This window comes from Hesperophylax consimilis, chromosome 12 (genome assembly GCF_061612785.1).
Source record: "Hesperophylax consimilis isolate HC1 chromosome 12, BYU_Hcon_1.0, whole genome shotgun sequence".
NCBI classification, from domain to species: domain Eukaryota; kingdom Metazoa; phylum Arthropoda; class Insecta; order Trichoptera; family Limnephilidae; genus Hesperophylax; species Hesperophylax consimilis.
In genome coordinates this window covers 31,043,608-31,067,282 of record NC_142847.1, presented here as the reverse complement: position 1 = coordinate 31,067,282, position 23,675 = coordinate 31,043,608, and the positions used below count along the sequence as shown (strand labels likewise).

At 36.5% G+C, this 23,675-nt stretch overlaps 1 protein-coding gene across 1 annotated transcript; it reads left to right on the top strand.

Moving 5' to 3' along the window:
* The first annotated feature begins 122 nt into the window (after window positions 1-122).
* LOC149419494 (pyridoxal-dependent decarboxylase domain-containing protein 1) lies at window positions 123-23,423 on the top strand. The gene is made up of 13 exons (XM_089638336.1): window positions 123-220; window positions 325-686; window positions 2,017-2,123; window positions 4,975-5,109; window positions 9,293-9,519; window positions 11,239-11,310; window positions 14,276-14,509; window positions 15,842-15,913; window positions 18,065-18,208; window positions 19,176-19,585; window positions 19,974-20,095; window positions 20,354-20,543; window positions 21,554-23,423. The coding sequence occupies exons 1-13, from the start codon at window positions 143-145 to the stop codon at window positions 21,882-21,884; spliced, it is 2,484 nt and encodes an 827-aa protein (XP_089494462.1). The 5' UTR covers window positions 123-142; the 3' UTR covers window positions 21,885-23,423.
* The last annotated feature ends 252 nt before the right edge of the window (window positions 23,424-23,675 follow it).

The window sequence follows — 23,675 nt, the reverse complement described above, 5'->3', positions numbered from 1 at the left end:
CCGTCGAACAAAATCAGCTGATTCTTTGCGCTGATGTAGCCGACACACGTCCCACTATCTTTCTCTTTCTTCTTTTATTTACTATTTGACAAACATTCGGTTTCACTTTTCAGTGACGTTTACAATTTCAAGTACTGCCACGATGGCGGAGGATTCTGTTTTAGCTAATAAAAACACGCTTATAATGGAAAATATCGCCTCCGAATGCGATAAAGACAAGGTAGGATACCTAATTTACAATATAAACAATTGCACAATTATTATTACGTCGGCATATACAAGTTATGATCAATGTTTATTTTAACCCTTGTCAATTTGTTGCAGGAGCGCCGGCCGCTCGGTGAAATAGAATTTCAGGTGTCACAGGTGATAGAAAGGCTAGAAGCTGGGGCAGGTTTGGGCGAGAGGTCTCCGGTGGCCCTGCGCAAACAGAGTACCGGCTTTCTGGGCCCGGAAGAAACGCCCCTGGAAGACATCATCAAAACAATCGAAGACTTAATTTTCAGGAGTGATCCCAACGATGAAGATGTCGCCTGGCCTCTCCCAACTCTCAACCACATAGCCAAGATATCCGTAATGTCGCATAGCATAGCTGCCTACGCCGGTAGCCTGGAAAGAAGTCACCTCCAGAAGTTAAGTGCTCGCATCAATACAGACACAACGCGATGGCTCAGTCATTTGTTCAGGTACGTTGCTTGTTGTCATTGAACAACAATTCTCTCACTTTTGTAAATCATTATACATGGTGTACGTCTGCGTACATTGTTTAATTATAATTCATTGACATCTTCCTGTTAGCCTTTACCAATCACAAACTTCAATATCCCCGTTTAAACATAATATTGTATTTGCGGCATGCACTATTGAATAAATAATAGTGAAAAATTTATTTTAATTTTATTGGTAGTTTATTATTTATGTAATCCACTTTCTTTTCAAATGAAAAGCTTTTGTTTTTAAATTGAATATAATAATAGAATAAGGAAGTTGAGTATATTTTTTTTTTTTTTTTTTATCAATGTTCGCATTCAAACTTAAATACTGGTATTTTTTTTTTTTTTTTTAAGTTTGTTTTCATAGTTAAATTAATTCTCAAAGTTTAAATTTTATTAAGCCCGCCAAAACGAGCGGAATCCGAGCGGTAACAGGCGGGGTGTAGTGTGACGTCATTAGAACTGTGAAAACCACGTCGCTTAAGCATTATGTATGGAAAAAAATTTAATTCTTCAACAAGGAATTCCAGTAATTTTTTACCAATGTTAACCGTCTATTATAATTGATGTTATTAAAAAAAAAAGAAAATTGATTAAGATTTCATAGTTAAATTAATATTTTAAGTTAGAATATTTGCTTTTCACGCCCGATACGGTACTTGTACGGTATCGCCGTCGCTACTTGTTGACGTTCCCCGCGCGAATTCAGGACCACCGCGCAGAAAAGTAGAGACCAAAAGTAAAATAACGGTTTACAGCCCAGTTCACTGTGAGACTTTTCTGAGCGGCCGGCGGCCTGAAGTGTATCACATGCTTTGTGACATGTATAATAATAAAAACATCTAAGTTATGCAATAAACAACATATTATTATAAAGCACTATACGAATATGTATCTTTAGAAATCCATTTCATATAATAATAATAACAAATACGTACATATATTTGACAAACCCAAATAAACCTTTGGCCTATACACCTCTCTCATCTAAATCGACCATCTCTCATGTAATAGAAAGAGATGCACCATAGGTGTTCCGTTGTACGTACAAGTCACGACACATGTGACGACAGAATTCTTTCGACCAATCGTGGAGCGTATACAGTATATTGCTATTGAATGCTTTTTCAAGAACGTTTAACTAATTGTAAGAATAATAATATAGAAATATATTTATATATTTAGAATCGATATTTTTTGATCTACATGAACATATTTTTTATAAGTCAAAATATTTTTCACTCAACTTCCTTATTGTTGAGAATTTGAATAAGTTATTAAAATGTACATTTTAATCTTTCAGGTTCGTAGACTGCAATGCCTGCTACCACCACGACCAACTGGAGGGATTAGTCAAAGTGACGAGACTGATGCTCCATTATAAATATCCAAGATATTTAGAAGAAGGAGGTAAAAGTTATTCATCTTTCTAATATATGTGAAAACAGTAATCCCTCTCAGTGCGGATGATAACTATGATATACAAAAGCCACATCTCATTTAACTTTAAAATATTTCAATAAGCTGTTGATTTTGCGTTGGTTCTGTTTTACATTGTAAGATGTCCATTGCTTTAACCTTTCAGGCCTCTGAAATATTGCCTGATATAATTCTTAAAGATCCTGTCAGAATTTGTGTATACTTCCACTTCTCAAAAACACATATTTTAATGTACAAAATAATTCCCAGAATTTTCTGTGGTTAACTTCCATATTTGAATAAAACTTGGTGTTATCTCTTTTTAACATTGTTTAGTTCATATTTCTAACTATGACGGTAAGGGAGACAATGATTTCTATGATACCATATGAGTTGTTCAAAAAGCAAACAAATTTATTCTACGGGTACTAACTGTTTGTTCCCAAAACTGAACAAATTAGCCTGACGAGTTAAAAGTTCTCTTATTTATAATTTATTATTATTTTATTTGTTGTTCTGTGTTGCCGTTTTATTAAAAATAATGAGCCTAGCTTAGTATCAACACTAAGCAAGAAAAAAATAAAAACTGTTTCTCTGGCTCTTCCTAACACTGGAATCATCAGTTCTTTTTTATTGATTTCCAAAGTCTGTAATGCAAATTGAAAAATGTTTTGTGAATCATTTTTCACAAATTTTTTGATTTGTATCGCTTTATGGCATTAACAAAAAAAAAATATTATTTGCGGAAACCAAATAGAAAATTATGTTAGCGCTAAATATAGACTGCAAAGTTTTTCATGTCAAGATGTACATTCCGTAGGAGTAATGCGTCAATTTCTTTTAAAGTTTAAATTATATGTATTCATAATAAACGAAATATAAACTTTTGGTTCAGAACTTATAAAATAATTAATTTAAATTATTTTATTTCATAGCAAGCTTAGCTAAAGATCTACCTGAACACAATGTCAAAAATGTGCTGTGAAGACATTATCAGTTGTAGCACCGCCATCTTTTATTAATAAAGGCCGTGCTGTAGAAAATGAAATGACTGAAGTTATGAGGGCGACAGATAACGCTTTACGCATCAAAGCGTTTTATATAACTCCATATCACTCGCCATGCAATCCTATACAGACCTGTAACACCTGACAGTTGATGCGTTATAAGTGTGGGTGTGGCTACGATGATACGCCGTAATCTGCTACCCAGGCGATATTTAAAAATGATGCGACCCCCTTTCCTGCCGTAGGTCAGATCAATTTACGGAGAGCCGTGATCGTGCGGCTATCATCCGTCAAGGTGACATTTTGACAGATTTCATACAAAGAAATGATATTCCACGGCAGTTCCCCAATTGATTTGACCCTCTCCCTTGTGGAAGATCATAGCATAGTGTGACACTTCAACATATAATCTGCAATGGCCACTCCCAAATAATCATATAGCGTAGTTTGTCTTAGGTTTTAAAGAGACCTGTTTTCGGATTTTTGATCTGGATTAGTATATATTGTAGAATATAGGTTAGTAGCAGGGATTAGTACCAAACCCTGCTAAACCCAGTGCAAAAGTCCAAAAACAGGTCTCTTTTAACTGTCAGTTCATTTTCTACAGCACGGCCTGTATTAATAAAGATGGAGGTGGTTGTAGGCATTTGCACTTAATGACAGTTCAGGTTCATCGGAAGATGGATGGATGAAGGCTTATATTAAAAAAGAATTGTCAGTATAAAAGGTTTTTTTTTTTACTAATTTTACAATACTAGCAAACCAAATCGAAAATGAATATCTGTTAAAACCTGTCGTTTCCATTTTTGCTGATAACACTTAATGGTGTCATAAATTTAATGGCCTTTCTTAAAATATTAACCTCCCAATGGAAAAGAATGCAAAATGATTCCTTAGAATAAGCTTTGTTTATTGATTAAAAAAGGCTATAATCATATTTTCAGTCACAAATTTTATGCCGTGTAAACAATAATTACTGTTGAGAATCGGCTTATTATGCATTATGCTTGCTAATTCTTTTGCAGCTCCGTCTAATACATCTATGCATATCGTATTTTCCAAGTGCTTTTGGTTTCTTAGACTTAATTTTTTCGTAAACATCATTTTAATGCAATGGTTAGTTTTATTGAACACATCTTATATTTTTTTTCATCAGTTGGGACGTTTTCCCAATATTCTCTTATCCGATTGTACCACAACCGGTAGAGCGGTAACCCTTGCAAGTAATAGGTTTTAAGTTGGATTCTCAGTCACAACCAAATTTTTTTTCTTTTCTGTATTTAAATTAACAATGAGCTCATAGACACCCAAATTAATAGACCATCCCATCAGGGAGAAATCAAATGTGCAGATTCTAACTGTTTAGTTAGACACTTTAACAAATGTGTTATAATTTACTCACCAGACTCATTTTCATGTCGCTACGCTACCTGATTTGTAGGCGGTTCGGTTAATGCGCATAAAAGTCCCACAATGGACTGCGCTGCAAACCGTTGCCTTACTTTAGGGAACTTTTCTTTTCTGCTCAGGGTCTAGTTATTTCAATGTGCGTTCTTCGGCGGTCAACATACGACATCATAGTTTGTTGAAAGCATTCTTGAACCCTTGTGGTGCCAAAAATATGGTCACTTGGTTTGCCACCAGCTCGTCAAAATAATTCCAGGATTTTATGTTAGGGCAAGTCTTTTACTTGGGAGGTCTATGAATGGGCTCGATTTTGCTGTCATTTGATCAATAGCTGAAACGAGCCAAGAATCAATACACTCTTGTGTCTATTTGAATGATCATCTAAGAGTCTCCTGTGTCATGTGTTTGTCGGTTGTTTGGTGTTTCAGGTGGTGCCCTGTTAAACCAGTTGCCGTGCATCTACAGTTCGGTGAGCAGCCCCCTGGGGGTGGTGCAGCACCTGTGCCGCCAGCTGGGGTTGCCGCTGGCCTGCATCAGACCAGTTCTTGTAAACACTGTCTTTGGTAAGTAGTATTGCATAACAGTTAAATACCCCACAGAACACCCAACAGAAGAACACAGTTTGGTGATTGTGAATTTTGATTATTCGTCCCCGAGGCTTGGAATAAACTTCCTGTGTAATTGAGATGTATAACCAAATCAACAGAATTTAGATGCAAACTAAAAACTCACCTTTTCAGACATTTATTCCCATAAATTCTACTCACACATTGGTATTTTCTTTGTCCTTTTATATACTTTTTAATTGTTGATGTCCGCAAAAAAATTCCCCACTACTACTCATGATAAATTTAATTAGAATAATACTCAATAGAATATTCTAATAAATAATGACATCACTAAGTGAGAAGCTTTCAGAAGAAATTTTCTTCGAAAAATTGATAAATTTAAAGTGGTATTGATTTACCTACCAATGGACAGTTGTCAGTGGGAGCCTCCTCCTAACTCCTCAATCTGTTTAATGTTGAGCGATGAATCGGTGAATATTGACGATTACTTTTATCCATTCAGTTCATTACATTTCATTCACTTAAGATATCAATACTTAGACTATGTTCTATGCTTTTTTTATAAATTGAGATAACACGAAACATTTATGTTTAAATGTAAATATGTAAGCTGTAAGTCTCTAACTTTAAGCCACAGTTGTAAATATGTATGTCATTAAGTTACTAGTTTTAAGTCATTAGTTATAAGTCTTCGTCGTAAGTCAGTAGCAATAAGACTTCGATGTAAGTTTCTGAATTGTAAATCTTAATTGGAAGCCAATTTTTTATTGATTTTTCACAAAATCAACACTATATAAATCAGCCAAATATTATTATTATAAGTGTCATCTATACCCACCAAAGATATTAGAAGAACGAGATGTGCTATGAGCAGTTCATACTGTGTGGAATTGTTTTGCCCAGTGTCGCCGGTTTTGTTCACCAACACTACTGCACACCTTCGCTTACGCTAAGGTATCCGCACTAATACATAGAACAGATTTCTGTGCGTACACGTCCCGATAGTATTCAAAGTACCCTAATTAGGTAGTACTCCGCCTACGGTCCGGCGGCCAACATAGCATATCTCGTTCTTCTAATATCTTTGATACCCACTAAAGGGATAAGCCATTTCATCCAACTTTTGAATCTGATTGGTGGTCTCTCACCAGACATCTCTCAACATTTTATTTGGGGGCTCGATTCTCCAATCAGGCCGCTCGCAATCACCATCGAAAGTATATAAGTTGGTCGACTTTCTTATTCTCGAGTCTTGTCGAAGATACATGCATACCAAATGTCAAAAGTCATTCCACGCAAAAAATGAGTGGGTTGAACCAGTCGACACCAAATTTGTTTTAAGGTCCCATATAATGACTGATTTACCGGCGATGTTGGCTGCAATACACAATAGAAGCAGCTGCTTTGAGACCAACAAGAACATTCCGCCAGAGGCTCGATTTTTTCGCTAATTTGACAGACCAAGACTTTCAGGAATTTTAGGCTTAACAAAGTCATTGTGTCTCCATTCATAACACCCTCATCCTGTTCTTCAGCTCTAGATGTCGAAACTAAGGTGTGTACAAAAATAATGCAGTGATGTTTTGTTTTGTTTTTTTTTTTGACATTTCAAACTATCTTCGACATTCAAGTATACACATAAATGAAATATTCGACAAAGTTTGTCAAGAAGACGGGTAATTTTTCATTTGTAGATGGCGCATAATGAATATCTCTTGATCGCTATTGGAGAGTCGATTCCTTGGAATCAGTTGTAAATATGTATGATACTATATTTCTTCATTTAAATGGTATGAGAAATAACGGTTCCATGATATTTCATCAAAATCAAAATTCAACGCACCTTTAGAAAGTGATATAGACTCATTAAAAGTGATAAAACATAAACTTTTTGTTTCATAACTTTTCATGACTTTATATCACTTTGTGTAGGTGTGTTGAATTGTCATTTTGGTGAGATACCCGGTCACCGAGAAATAACACACATACATAAGTTCCTACATTTAACTCAGGTCAAAAGCAATAAAGTTTTATAAACTTCCCCGGGGGGTCTAGTATGATCAAATTGAAATTAACAATATTGGATTGATAGGCTCAACTACCCAAGGTTTTATATCGATTTCCCTAGCACGGTCATTTATAGAATATATATCACCTAGAACCGATATTGTGATGAAATAAATAAGAAATTGTTATACGGTAGCAACACTGGCCAATGTGTTTATGGATTGACATTCCTAAACGGCAAAGGAATGGAGTGTTTAGTCATAACGAGGATATTTTAACAACTTTCGTTTCTCCAAGCTGAAACGAAATCAATTGATCGCGTCCTAGATAAATTAATTTAATCTATGGATAGCGTATACAATTGAAATCATTTGTGAGACCTTCGTTAGTTCACCTCCATTCATCAATAAGCCAGTTATTTTTCATAACGAACAATATTATTCAGAAAGTTGTGCACATTGACAGTTAACCGAAGTTTAACTGACTTTTGTCTACCGACTCTCTGGATCATATGCTGACTGTGCTCGCAAATATCGCTTAATGACCATAGATGATGAATTTAGTCAATATCATATTGATATAGGGTTTAATCGATCGACCGTGCTATATACACCAGGGCTTATCAACTTGATAGTAATAATTCCATGAGGAAGCATACTTATAATGTATTCTTATCTTAGCTTGAAATGAAACAGCCTCCTTTGCATATAAAGTGGTGTCTGTCACATTACCTAAACCAGTATTGCTTCATGACTCATAATTAAAACCCAATCCAAACAATATTACACGCACTGTCAATGTTATATTGTCCTAATCTAAAACACACAGCAGTTTAAACTGTAGATATTGACTATGAGACATTTGGAAGAGTGAAACTCAAAGTGTGATGCTTTAGCTTCAATGTTAATCTGGTTACACAATACACATATTGCAATAAATATACTCTTTATCTGATCGGTACAATGTCAGAAGCAAACAGCAGTTTTATGGCGTGCTTATATGATAATACTTTTATCATTGGTTGCTACAAAACATTTTACTAGAAGATGCCTTACTAAATAAATATTTTGGGTGACATACTGACTAGTGATGAAAGGTTCAGGAGCGAGTCACACAATTGAAGTAGCTCTTTTTGATAGGCCTTATTCGTACGACTCCCAAACCGTATCATGGCTCAATTGAATGTTTACTCTTTTTTATCACGAGATATTTTAGAAAAATAGCACCATTCAATATTACATGCTCAGAGACGTAAACAACGTCTGACAGTCCAACATATAGACTTGGACATATGTACCTAGCATCTTATTTTACTTGTGGTTCGAGTGGCGTATAGATTCATATGCTGGGAGCTTCGAGCCGCATCGTGGGAGCGGTACCGGAACGGCGAGTACAGTATGCTCATTGCTCATACGCTCTGAGCTCACAGCTCCCGTTCAATTGAATCGACCCTTTGAGCAATACGAAAATATTGAGCTGGTACCGGGGCTCCAGCTCTTTATAAAATGAGTCATGACTCATTGCTTAATACTGACATCGATCACTAATACAAACTAGTTAAGTTCCCGGTATTGCTCGGGCTTTACGCAAAGTTTTTAAAAGTGTTTGCAGACAGTAATTTTTGTCTTATTTTGACCTTCATCTTGTTTTCAAGGTCAATTGTTGAAAATTTCATCAATCTCGGAATAAAATTGTGGATTTGTCTAAAAAATACTCCATGATACTCTTTTTTACTTAAATATAAAGATTGGACAATTATTGTTCAGATTTAATCTTTAGCAAATGATGGCACCGTCAAGTGAATCATATACTTGTAACGAAATAACACTAGAGCATTGTATCAATAAAGGAAAGAGTGTTTGCCAAGACAGAGTAGTTGTCTTGCGTTTGATCCTCTCTAGTTACCCCCGCAATTGGTTTACAGCTGAATTCTGCCAATTTTTTGATTTCTAGATAGGTTGGTGTTGCATACAGAAAAATAAAATTGGCAATTCCCATCATGACCACCAACCCACGGGGAATACATGTTTAGCTGATTTTCGAAGATTAACACGGTAGTAAACTGCAGAACCTTGAAAAAATTATGCTCAGAGGAATAAAATGGCTGAAATATGCAAAACGCAAATTCTTTTTGTAATCCAATGTCTAGTAATTATAATCGGTATTTCAGGGTCCAACCAGACGATGGACGTGTCGGCCCTGCAGCGTATGATTGCGGAGGACGTGGGGGCGGGGCGGATGCCGCTGATGGTGCTGGCCGATGCAGGAACAGCCATCGTGGGCCACTGCGACAACATCTCCCGCCTGCATGACCTGTGCCGCCTGCACGACTGCTGGCTGCACCTGCGCGGCAACACGCTTGCCGCCCTCGCCATCACCAACGGAAATACCACTATTGTAAGATATTACTACATACCCCGGCATTATGGGTTTATTTCTCTGCTAGCCATCTCCACTATCATTGGAAATAGGAGGAATTCAATTCATTTCAGTTTGTCTCACTAGAAAATAACACAAAATAGAAATAATAATATAGTTATTTCGGCTACTGGCATTATACCTAGCTCCCTCATTCAAAATTTAGGCGTATTAGATCTATCAAAGAATTTATATATAAAAATGCGAAAATCAGTCATTTTAAATACATATAGGATTACGAAAGATAGATGATCATTTGTGGAAAAGTGTGTGGAAGGGTTTAGTTTTTCCTATGGGGAAGAATTTCTTTCGAAATGTATTTTATTATTGAATGTAGCATTTCTTTTTACAGCTAAAAGGATATATAAAGTGGCGTTCACATAGTTTTTAATCAGGGTATATAAATTTCCATTTTTCCATAGAAATCCAATATAATAAGATTGTCATTTTGTTTGTAAAGTTGTACTAATTAATAGAAGTAACAACAGATGGCACTTATTACTACATTTATGATTTGTACCAATAGGCACAGCCTTTATCCACACTAACACAAACGAGTCTTCCCATTAAATGTGCATTTCGCGCACACATACTTTTTTGTGTAGAATACAGTCAACATTTGAATATGACACATGCGTCATTTTGCGTACTTAGTTCCTGCTTTTGACATGATATATTATATAGTAAGGCGGTCGGAAGCGCGTAGATTCGTAGATGGAACTGGGCACATATTTTTGAAAGGATAGATTGATTTATTGCAATTAATTAAAACGTTTTTATATTATTTCTTGTGTAAGGTAAGGTAGGCGGTACTTATATGTCTATAAGGAATGCACACCTTTGCATGTGGTGGAACGAGCTGAAATCAGTTAGGTTTACCACAAATTTTGTAACAGAAGTTTTTGTGTTATTGTTTTTACACCAGAACTCTCAGTTTTTTTATAATGGAAAGGGTAAATTTCGCATTACACTGATAAACTGTTTCTATTACTGGATGTTGAATTACTTTGGATTTAGATAACCAAGGAAAATACACAATTTTGAAATGCAGATTGAATAAGTATGTAATATGTATGAGAGTGCACTGGCAAATAATGCTTTTCATTTTACATAGCTTGACATTTTTATTGTCATCATATCATTATTATGTTATCAACCTGTATACACTTTTATGAAATGCTTTTTAAATGTGCCAAGTACACATCAACGAAATTAATTCTTTATTCATTCTTAATTAAAGATCGCATTTGTTGAATGTTTAATCACACCTAACGCTTTTCTTCTGACAACTTTAAATATTATAAAGGCCACTTTCAAGCATCAAAACTTGGCAAATGCTAATTTGAATTTAGACTTTTGACTCAAAAGTCAAAATATTCAAAATGGCGCTGATAGTTGATTTACAACAATGTCAAATATGACGGTCATTCACATAACTGGCCCTAACTATTTTCATTATATACTTGATGATTTTGACTCAACCATAAGTGCAGCTGATACTAAAATCTATCCAAAGTAACAATGATAGTTCAACGCTTAGCACTGTGTAGATTTCATGCAATTTTTCAGTTCAGCTTTCGTTGGTGACACTGTGATCTTGCATTTTAGTAAAATTTTAACACAGCGGCTCACTCAGTTTGTATTGAATTATTTTAAGGTTTCTTTTAATAATATTTTAAATGTTTTTGTTTCTTTCAGCCTCCCAGAATTTCCGACTCAGTTACATTGCCGCTGGGGACGTGGCTTGGTATTCCTGGCCTTCCAAATGTTGTATCCTTTATATGAGAATTCAATACAAATTTTAATAGATATGTGTACACGTTCGTCTTTAATATGGGTAGCAGTACTGTTCTTTGGGCGAACCTAGACTGTGCCAAAGCCTCACAGCACCGATCTCTTTTTTGTTTAAAACTAAACTTGATGTTTGAAAAAGAATGTGACTTAGGAGAATTTCAATAGAAAAATGGAAAAAAATATCTGATATTGTAAAATATCTATGCACTTTCACCAATGATGTCCTTGCTAAACATATCTGAGAAACAGCCTCTTGCCATGTTTATGCCTACTTATTGTTTTTAGCTATAAAAGGCATATAATATCTTGATCAAATTTAAATATTTTAAGAACTGATTGTTTCACAGAATTCATTTAATTTTAAAGTTAAAATTCAAGTTCTGTCAAAGTGCTATTCAAGTCCTCAATTATTTCATCATGGGCCATTATTCATCATTCACAGTAATTAATAACAGAACTTGAATTGGACTTTCACAGAACTGATTTATTTTTCAAAATAATCTGATGATTTATTCAAATTCTGTGAAACCATCCTAAATGTTTTCCAGTATATTATAATTTTATATGCACATAACATAATATTATAACATTGAATCTAAGTAAGAATCGTGGCTCCCTTATCAGGCACAAGAGCTCCTCTTTTCTGATAAGGTATACATGACCAATTATGAACCTTAATATTATATTTTGCAAAATATGTATGTATTCATGTAACCCATATGATCTATATTAAAATAATAAAAAAAAATATATTAAAAACTAACTGATGTGTACCTGGCGTTGCTGGGGGTTAACTTTAGGAGATAGACATACACCATCACAGACTTCTCTGTAGACCTTTTCAAGATATACAAGGTTAACTTTAGGAGATAGACATACACCATCACAGACTTCTCTGTAGACCTTTTCAAGATATACAAGGTTAACTTTAGGAGATAGACATACACCATCACAGACTTCTCTGTAGACCTTTTCAAGATATACAAGGTTAACTTTAGGAGATAGACATACACCATCACAGACTTCTCTGTAGACCTTTTCAAGATATACAAGGTTAACTTTAGGAGATAGACATACACCATCACAGACTTCTCTGTAGACCTTTTCAAGATATACAAGGTTAACTTTAGGAGATAGACATACACCATCACAGACTTCTCTGTAGACCTTTTCAAGATATACAAGGTTAACTTTAGGAGATAGACATACACCATCACAGACTTCTCTGTAGACCTTTTCAAGATATACAAGGTTAACTTTAGGAGATAGACATACACCATCACAGACTTCTCTGTAGACCTTTTCAAGATATACAAGGTTAACTTTAGGAGATAGACATACACCATCACAGACTTCTCTGTAGACCTTTTCAAGATATACAAGGTTAACTTTAGGAGATAGACATACACCATCACAGACTTCTCTGTAGACCTTTTCAAGATATACAAGGTTAACTTTAGGAGATAGACATACACCATCACAGACTTCTCTGTAGACCTTTTCAAGATATACAAGGTTAACTTTAGGAGATAGACATACACCATCACAGACTTCTCTGTAGACCTTTTCAAGATATACAAGGTTAACTTTAGGAGATAGACATACACCATCACAGACTTCTCTGTAGACCTTTTCAAGATATACAAGGTTAACTTTAGGAGATAGACATACACCATCACAGACTTCTCTGTAGACCTTTTCAAGATATACAAGGTTAACTTTAGGAGATAGACATACACCATCACAGACTTCTCTGTAGACCTTTTCAAGATATACAAGGTTAACTTTAGGAGATAGACATACACCATCACAGACTTCTCTGTAGACCTTTTCAAGATATACAAGGTTAACTTTAGGAGATAGACATACACCATCACAGACTTCTCTGTAGACCTTTTCAAGATATACAAGGTTAACTTTAGGAGATAGACATACACCATCACAGACTTCTCTGTAGACCTTTTCAAGATATACAAGGTTAACTTTAGGAGATAGACATACACCATCACAGACTTCTCTGTAGACCTTTTCAAGATATACAAGGTTAACTTTAGGAGATAGACATACACCATCACAGACTTCTCTGTAGACCTTTTCAAGATATACAAGGTTAACTTTAGGAGATAGACATACACCATCACAGACTTCTCTGTAGACCTTTTCAAGATATACAAGGTTAACTTTAGGAGATAGACATACACCATCACAGACTTCTCTGTAGACCTTTTCAAGATATACAAGGTTAACTTTAGGAGATAGACATACACCATCACAGACTTCTCTGTAGACCTTTTCAAGATATACAAGGTTAACTTTAGGAGATAGACATACACCATCACAGACTTCTCTGTAGACCTTTTCAAGATATACAAGGTTAACTTTAGGAGATAGACATACACCATCACAGACTTCTCTGTAGACCTTTTCAAGATATACAAGGTTAACTTTAGGAGATAGACATACACCATCACAGACTTCTCTGTAGACCTTTTCAAGATATACAAGGTTAACTTTAGGAGATAGACATACACCATCACAGACTTCTCTGTAGACCTTTTCAAGATATACAAGGTTAACTTTAGGAGATAGACATACACCATCACAGACTTCTCTGTAGACCTTTTCAAGATATACAATTCCTTAATACGTAATATATTTTTTGCAACTTGTTCACAAAACATCGACTTTTCTCTACTTTCTATAAGTAAAATACATGTGCATGTATTATATATATATAAACCTTCCGGAAGAAATTCTCTAAATAATAGTGGAAAACCCTATCACAATCCGTTGCATAGTTTAAAAGAACTAAGCGCACAAACAGACAGATGATGATAGCGACTATATTTTATACCATTTAAAGAATAACTTATTTTAAATTTTGATGGAATAAAAATGTGCTGTTTGCAAGCAATGCAATATCTCCTTAACCAGCGAGTAGACCCTGTACCGCCTGCTGGACTCGGGAGCGGGTGCACGGGGCCGGGAGGGTGCCCTGCCGCTGCTGGCCGGGCTAACGTCGGACCACTCGGCGCGGCGGCTGGGCGCCCTGCCGCTGTGGACGGCCCTGAAGGCGGCGGGCCGAGACGCCGTTGTCACGCGCATCACCGCCGCCTTCAATAGCGTCTGGCTTGTTTGGAATGAAGTTGCCAAGATGCCCTGCATCAGGATATTGGTAACTATTCTATTATAATCAAATCATTTCACGGTCTTACAAATAAATGAAGGACGCTGCAATCGTTAAAATTGTTTTTAATAGGAACACCAAGATGATTAAAAAAAAGATAGGTAAAAGTTATTGCACCAATATCAGTTCCGCATTGGATCGGCGCCGCCTCGCTTCTTTTCACTAGCTTATCCGTGGCGAGATAAAGCAGAAAATACATGGATACTACATCAAATTCTCTTTTCTATTCATTGAAATATAAGGACTTGATATTTCTATATAAAATTCTAAATGATGCATTAGATAGTCCAGAATTGCTTGCATTGATAAGCTTTCGGATTCCACTACGTAATACTAGAAGCCCTTATTCCAGTGCATAAACTCTAGGATTAACTACCATATGTATTCCTTTTTGACCAGAATACTCATGGAGGGAAATAATTATACTGAATCAGTGGACATCTTCCATTTATCACTAAACAAATACAAAATGTTGTTACTGAGGCAGTTCAGTTATGTGTAATAAATACTGTATAATTTTTACTACAGTAGAACCTCGTTATTAACAAATTCCCACGTAGTTCAAAATTTAATGAAAAAAAAAAAACGCCGAAAATGGGTTCCCTCGGCTGCCCCTTCAAATAAGTAATAATACGAATTATTCCCGTGTAAATCGAATTTTCGCAGCCGATTACTGCCGCGATTGGCCCTTCAAGTTCAGTTATTCAAAGTAAATTCATAATAATACAATATATTTACGCGTAAATCGATAGTTCGCTGCCAATTTCCATCGCGACCGACCGAAATTCAGATATTTAGAGTAAATTCGTAAAACAAATTTTCTCGGTCCTTCAAACTCGGATATTAGAAAGAAAATTGGAAGAAATACAACATTCCAGTGTAAATCGATTTACAAAATAATGATACTAATTAGGATTCTGCATTTTACCGCCACGGCTTTCAGATTCAGATATTCGAAATTTTATTTTTTATTTTCGCATAACTTGAATTATTTTGAATTACATGAAAAAAATTTATGGGCGAAAAATTTATAAATTTTGAATTATGAATTAACATATTTCTAATTAAAATATTTTCCCCGTATATTTTTTTGGCCAAAATTTCGAATTACATGTTTTTTTAATTAATGTGGTTCTATTGTATTCATATGTAAAAGCCCCTAAAAAGGGTGTTAATAAATAACGGTTGTTGAACATTTTTCATGTATTTTTCGCCCGCCATGCTCGGGTGTATAATTATTTTTCATAACGGAAGGTATTTCAAATGCTAGATAATGTATATTATTAGAATTATTATCTGAATGTTGCACTTTATTTGCAGAGTAAACAGCCTGGCGGGGAAGGAGGCGCCTACTCCATCACCGATCTGACTACCAAACCTCTGAACACAACGGTAATTTCTTATTCAGTGATCCCGTACACCTACAACAGAGTTGTGCCAAATAACCTTATTTTATACAACCGTATTAAATTACAAAGCCTGAAATTACATCTTTACCATGCACGATGGATTCAAATCGTGCGCAGCCTTACGTCATCCAGCATCACATTTTCATAAGGTTTCTTAATATTATAAATAGAAATAAATGTAAATAAGGAAATCATTAATCTTTGTCGCTATTGATTTATGAGATTGAAGATTATTGGGGCCAATACCAGTCTCCAATTTGCTTCAATACTCGACCCCGAACTATGATGGGATCATTCATGATGATGGTAATTGTTCAGTTATAGATCCTTTTCCTCACTCCTGCAACCCTTGTTCGCATTAAGGCTGCAAATCCGTAAACTCATCCTTCCGCAAACTAGAGGAGGCACTAGCAAGTCCAAACAGCATGCAATGTGCATTTATTTATTTTAAGGAACATAAACAATATTAATTTAATATACAGCGGAGGATGGAAAAGAAACAGACCAATTATAAATGTTCACATATGGTTGAATTCGTAATATACAACTTAGTGAATGACTAAAATATAAAAAGCAGAACTAAGTAACAAATTTAAAAGCCAAACTAAGTAACCAAGTCTATAAAAATGGAGGTAGAGCAAATGTAATAAAACTATATAATGCATTATACAAGAAAATGTGTTTATAAATACATATACAGGATGGATAGAGTGGGAAATAGGTTTTGGCGTTGGAGTGGGATGGGGGAGGAAAGGGATGAGGGAATGTTACCGTACAACTGAAATTAAAAAAATAATAAATTAGCAATTTAAAGATAATATAAGGTACAATTAATTTAATCATCATGTTTTTGTGCTATTCACACCTTAAATGTGATAGAATCAGAGATGTGCAAAATGAGTACCCAAAACCATTTGAAATGCAAAATGGAAATGGGTCAAAACTTTTCCATTTGAAAATGCAAAATGGTTTTTAGAAAAGCATTTCAAATGCAAAATACCTATTTTCAAAATGCATTGAAAATGCAAAATGGTTTTTAGAAAAGCATTTCAAATGCAAAATACCTATTTTCAAAATGCATTGAAAATGCAAAATGGTTTCTTAGGTCAAACAATTAAAATAATTATAGAATTTTTAAACAATTTTGTCATTTAACAAAGTCGAACATATTACATGATGGTGAATCCAAAAACACCACGACTACAGATTATGAAACCACAAAACATTTGCGCGGGACTAATGTTGCCAACGTAAAAACATAGAAACTGCTATCTAACATTTAATATTACAGCGTCATGGCCGTGTTCAGTATTTGAATCAGTATTTTTTTGTAATGGTATCACTCAATTGCCAGGGCTCCTACCAGGGAGCAACTTGACAAATGTAAATTATCTCTCATAGCGAGGTTGAGGACCGACTGATATTTGGGGCTTATGAAAAAAAGATGAGTGGAGAAAGTAGGAAGAATGTTTCAAAAAGCATTTAAAATGGAAAATGCATTGAGAAAAGCATTTAAAATGCAAAATGGTTTTTAGAAAAGCATTTAAAATGCTAAATGGAAAATACCCATTTTGCATTTCCATTTGAAATGGATTTATTTGAAATAAAGCACATCTCTGGATAGAATAAGTTCTGTAATGATAGTAACTATAGTATATTATTATATTGCACCCGAAGCCTTTCCATGGTTCTAGTTGTGTAGTTGGCCCAGAGCTTGAATGTGTACACGTTAGTATAGAAGGCTGAGAAGAGCGTGCTTTTCATCTGTGAGCTGCAGAGCTGAAATCTTCTGTTGAAATCAAAACATATTTGATTTTACACTTATTGCTCACCTCTGCTTGATGTCATCATCCGTTAACTTGTTGGTCAGCTATTCTTTGAAAACCACTTATTACTATAAACAAACCATTTTGATAATTATATAAAAACAAGTGAGCAATTAGGATAAAGTCAACAAGCGCACAGTCAGGTATCCCAAGGATCAAGTCACCGCAAAAGGCTTGATAGTTTGTATTTTAGTTTTCATTCAAACTGTAGGTAAAGTAACTAAAAATGTACCCATAAAACCAACCGCTAACACTTTCATAAAATAATTGTAGGATTTCTATTTCTACAAATATTTATTATATTTCAGACGATTTTCGAAGTAGCAGTGTCCTGTGTAGTATTCCAATTTATTCCCGAAGTGCCCGAGGGAACGGTTCTGGGAAGAGTGCCCGCCTACTACGATAAGCTTAACTCCTGGTTGGGACAAATACTGCAACGTGACACTGATCAGGTAAAACATTCACACTCTTTATTGCATACCTTTCCATGTGCATGTACAATGTACACTATCCAATGCTCGCATACTATCCAACTGCGGTCACACAAATGCTAAAGGAATCCTAGACGGAAAACTTAGTGCACGTCCACAGTGAACGTGCGGCGACTTGTGCGAGTGCTGACGCGGTGGAGGGAGCTTGTAGCTGGCCACAGTTGTTCAGTTGTTTCAGCCATGTGTTCCCAGTGGTTGCAAAGCATGGATGAAGATTTGCTAATTTTATTCGACAGTCGGCTATTGCATTTGAAGGAGTTAAATACACGAGATTGTGTGCACGATATATATAAAAATAGAGAGTTAAAAAGTAAATTCTTTACTTTATATAAAGAACTAAGATTGTATCCTACCAAATTCTCCGAGTATACTTGGATGGCTGTGTCAACATTTGACTACATTTTGAGTAAAGGTTTGCCTAAACCAGATAAAAAATTTTGCATATTGATGGACATTATTGATCGGAAGAGCGCATACGCCAGGCGACAAGACCAACCTGGTTTGTTTCCCCCGCCAGTAGAGATATGTTGCGCGCTAGCTAGGCCTGTCAGTGTGGCCGCAACGAGCGCTATAGAACCATCGCTCCTTGCGCCCCGCCACATTCTAGTGAATGCAATCACTGCGGACGCAATTGGCGAATTCATAAGTTTGATATCTAGCACCTGCCATGGCCACCGCGCTAGCTCCTCACTCTAGACGCACGGATATTATACCCAGCTATAGGCTACAGCATGCTACAAATTAGTTTCCTACACAGGGTAATTCCCACTTTTTTATTGTTTAATAATTTAACCGAACGCCGAATGAATTGTTGCTGTTTTACTAATTATTTTACAGCGGATGGGTAAATTGAAACCTTATCCAAGCTTATTTAAATTTACTGTCATGGCACTTGCACTGCACTAACCTAAGTTGTGTCAAATTGCAGATAATGATAGAGATATGCGAGTCGGAGACATACGGCGTGGTACTGCGTTACTGCGGGCTGGAGGCACCGGCTGACGTGTGGGCGCAGGAGGAGCGCGCCGCCATGACTGAGCGCCTCGAAGGCCTCTCTCTCTGTCTGGAGCAGCAGCTCGATATTCTCATGGCCACCGTGCAGCACAAGGAGACCTTCCAGCGCCTGTTGGAGGCCAGTCCCACACTGCGTCTGGTAGACATGCCCGGTTGGGCGGGCCTGGGGGGGGTTCGCTACGTGCCCCAGGGTTGGGAGGCCCTGCTCACGGACCAGACCAAAGAGGAGCTTAACTCCCTCAACATGTCGCTGGTGGAGAGCTTGAGAGCCACTGACGCCGCCTTCTCGCTGGGCGAGGGGACAGACGGAATGGCCTGCGTCAGGTTGGTATTACCTAAAATATATGTACTAAATGTTCACTTCAACCAATCCTAGCAGATAGGATCGAGGATCGGCAGAGACGAGGCACACACGCCTTGCTTTATGCTTCATAAGGACTCTTCGGCATGACTGAAATCAAATATTTGATTCACAATCGTGTGCCAAGTCTTTCTAGGGCGCCTTGATTACTTCTTCCATTTGCTTGCAAGCCATATAATCCCCTGACACGCATTTCTCCGTATATTTTGTAATTGGTTTTGTTTAATTGTTTGAATGATATGTACCATGTAAATTTTAATACTTAAGTATATGTATTTCAAATTGTGATGTATTTATTCATTTTGGTTAAGTTGGTCTTTTGAAATTGTTAATTTTTAATCCCTTTGCCAGGTTTGGTATGGTGACGGCCGACACTGATGTGGAAGAACTGCTCAACCTCGTAGTGTCCGTTGGGAAAGACTTTGAAGAGAACAGCAAAGTGCTTGAATCTATGACTGAAATTGTTAAAAAGGGTAAGAAACCACCAATCTAGCTTCATAATATCTAAAAATAAATTCTTGAAAAAATCGTAATACATACATAATTAATGAAATGTTGCCTTATTTTGGTAGTTAAATGGATCTACCAATTTTAGACAATTAAAGCTGTGCAAATTTCATGACCCTGAACTCTCCTTTCACGAGTCTATCTCAACATAAGGATTGTCTGCTTTAATGTTGAAATATGTACAGAGTGATATGAACATTTCACTAAATTTGTATGGTGTTCAGGAATCCAGGCTGCCACCTTGGACCTACAGCGGGAGACCAGCGAGCGCCTGTGGCAGGAGGGCTTGCTGCGTCACGTGCCCGTGGTGGGCCGCGTGGTGGACTGGTGGTCGCCCCCCGCCGCCACGGGGGTCAAGGGTCGCTCGCTCAACCTGCGCCAGGGCACCATCGAGTCCACCGAGAACATCTACAAGTAAGTATTCTTACACATGTCCAGCATATCATATTCAGTGTCTAGTGACCGATATATTTTTTTAGAAATGAGATACCTGAGGTGTATGTGTGGTAAAACCATGTGAGAAATGTGGAGATTCACGTAAATTGAAAGGCTGATGCAAGCGTTATGAGTAAGATTAAGGAAGGGACGCTTAGATGGTTTGGGTATGTAGAGCGAATGAACAAAGAAAAGAGTGTAAGGAATACTCCTACATACGTGAGTTGTTCACATACGTGAGTTGTAAAAAAGTCAGGGACACCTGAGGAAATGATGGCATGATCAAGTGAACCAACTTCAGTCGGGCCGTGTCAAGAGTCAGAATAACCGAAGAGTATGTATGAATGTGAAAGAAACATGGAGTGTATGCCAAGACCGAGATGTTTGGCGGTCCGTCCTCTATGCCTACCCCTGCGGTAAACGGCGTGATGGTTTTATTTATGCAGTGATTTTTTCCAAAATTCCAACTTCGGACTCGCTTAAAAGCTCAAACCAAACAAAATCGGCTCCAAATATGATTAGATTCACCAGTTTCCCGCTTGTATTACGAGTTTCCGGAAATCGTGTATACGTGACTGCTAACCGAGCCTCACCGCCTCATCACATACGCTAGTTCGCCCCGCAGGAGTGTAGTGGCAGTGTCAAGTAGAGGATGATTGAGTGTGATTAAATTTAGTCAAGTAGAAATATTACATTACCACTAAAACCCTTTTAGCATTCCAAAGTGATCAGTTACGCTCTACAAAAAAAAAGTTACTCTAAAATTTATAAGAAATCTGCGAACCTAATGCTGCAAACAACGCATTTACACTGAAATGTCCCTAACGTCCTTTTGTCTTAGGACCCTCAATGTATAATATATTAAGCCCGTAGAACGGGTAATAAATCATGGCATTACTTATCTATCGCACTGGAGATGCAAATTGTTTTAATTGTTATGAAATTGAAGTGTTTTAAGGAAATATTTAGATTTTGTCATTTTGTTTCAGATACCACATGCAGATACCGAGTGGAACCATTCCTCACGGTGTGTCCAAAGCACCGCCTCCAGCCATGGTGCAAACCCCCATCGGGGAGGGAGTCAAGCTACCCGAGAGCATGGACCACACACACTCACGCAACTCCAGTCACAGTTCCACTGCCACCGCGCCGCCCGCTCCCAATGCTACAGCTGCCACGGGCAACTCCACAGCTGCCGTAGCCAATTCACCCGCTCCTCTGTCGAATTCAACAGCTGCTACGAGCAATTCAACAGCTGCTCTGGGCAAAGCTACGTCCGCTGTGGCTATTGAAGATCCAAAGGTGGCGGGCAAAACCTAAGTGCAATTCTTAACTAAATTATGTGATACGACAATCCCTGTAAAAGTGGATGACTCCAATTTAGATCGCCCGGGTTTGTTTGCCTCGGTAGTCTTGTCTTATTATTAATATGGCCGCGGCAGTTGTTACAAAGATGGTCGCTTTACCAATAATACAATGTTTATTGGTTTTAAAAAAATTGTTTGCTCGCTATCGCACCGATGACCAACTTTAGTAGTTTTGTTGTAATAAATTTGAAATCAATTTATTTCAATAGCTAGATAATTTATTCATATTATAATGTTTGCTTTATAGTATGGGCCTGTTCTAAGGAGGAATAAGTCCTATTACATATTACTCTCTGTGGGATTTGAGCGGCCCTGTGCTATTGGCCGTCTAGTCTGTGACATCTCTTTTTCACTTAAATCCATATGTTAAAAACAATATGCATGTACCTAAATATTGTGGAATTTGTGTACGTTAACATTTCTGGGGTAAATTTTATATTTTATGGAAATTGTCGAGTGTCTTTATTTTATTAAAACTAAAAAACTTTGTATTTTTTGCAGCCTTTAGTTATTAATTAGATTATTTAACTGCCATTCAAGTAATTGATACCAGTTTGATGGAAGTTTCTTAATACCAGTTTTAGTAGTTTGCGAATCAGAAATAATTTTTTAAAGCGAGTTTAAAAGCTGAGTTTAGAAGTCAACTAAAATTTTAAGGCGATAACTGCGAAAGCAATGCCAACGTCCTTGTCACAAATAATAAGTTATTTATTTACTACCAATTCAATTAATAATTTATTGCAAATTGTGTTGAAATTAAATTTCAAATTCCAATTCACGGTAAACTTAACGTAGTGTCAAATTAAGTGTAAATTTCAGAAAAATATTCAGTGCCATTTTATTGTCTAAAATAAATTGTGTAATTTTTAGACGCTACAAATTTTATACTGCATTCATTAAGGCCTGTATATTTCAAAATTGCACAAGTTTTCAATTTAAAAACATCATCATTTGATCTTTTTACTGTTGCCATTAAATTTTGTTTCTTTCTTAAAATCAGCTTCTGAGATATCAGTTATAACAATATTAGTGTATTTTGTTGTGATATAAGATTTGTACTATTCTAGGGCTAAAGTAGTAATATGTAATATTGTTTTGTTTAGATTATATTCTTACTTAAAGTATTTTGACATCTGGTGACTTTCTTATGAACCATTAGATATTGTAATTTATGGCGGAAAGAAAGGATTCTCAAAAGGTTGTATGTCATAAAATAAAGAATAACACAAGAAGTGCCTTATGGGCTTGTTTCGTGATCCAAATACAAGCTCAATTTGCGCATATGTTTCCATACAAAACTGTGTTTCTATGCAATCTCAGGCAAGTGTAAGAGAGATGGTGACCGGGTATCTCATCAAAATGTCAGTTCAACACACCTACAAAAAGTGATATAAAGTCATGAAAAGTGATGAAGCAAAAACTAGGTTAAATAGTTACCTATGAAACCTATTTAAACTATTTTTATTGTTTGTTTTTGGGGTGTTATGCCGTGTTGCGCAAACTCCTTCTTTAGCCGACGTTTCGGACAGCGTTGCAGTGTCCATCATCAGGGCAGATCCGGTAGATCCGAAGATGTGCGAAGATCTACCGGATCTGCCCTGATGATGGACACTGCAACGCTGTCCGAAACGTCGGCTAAAGAAGGAGTTAGCGCAACACGGCATAACACCCCAAAAACAAACAATAAAAATGCTTTTGGCCGTGAGAATCTAAAAACTTACCTATTTAAACTAGTTTTGTTTCA

Bases quoted from the DNA above. Each gene is read 5' to 3' on its own strand.
- LOC149419494 (XM_089638336.1), top strand. From the start codon at position 143: ATGGCGGAGGATTCTGTTTTAGCTAATAAAAACACGCTTATAATGGAA. The intron at 221-324 runs GTAGGATACCTA...AATTTGTTGCAG, and splicing joins CCGAATGCGATAAAGACAAG to GAGCGCCGGCCGCTCGGTGA. The intron at 20,096-20,353 runs GTAAGAAACCAC...TATGGTGTTCAG, and splicing joins GACTGAAATTGTTAAAAAGG to GAATCCAGGCTGCCACCTTG.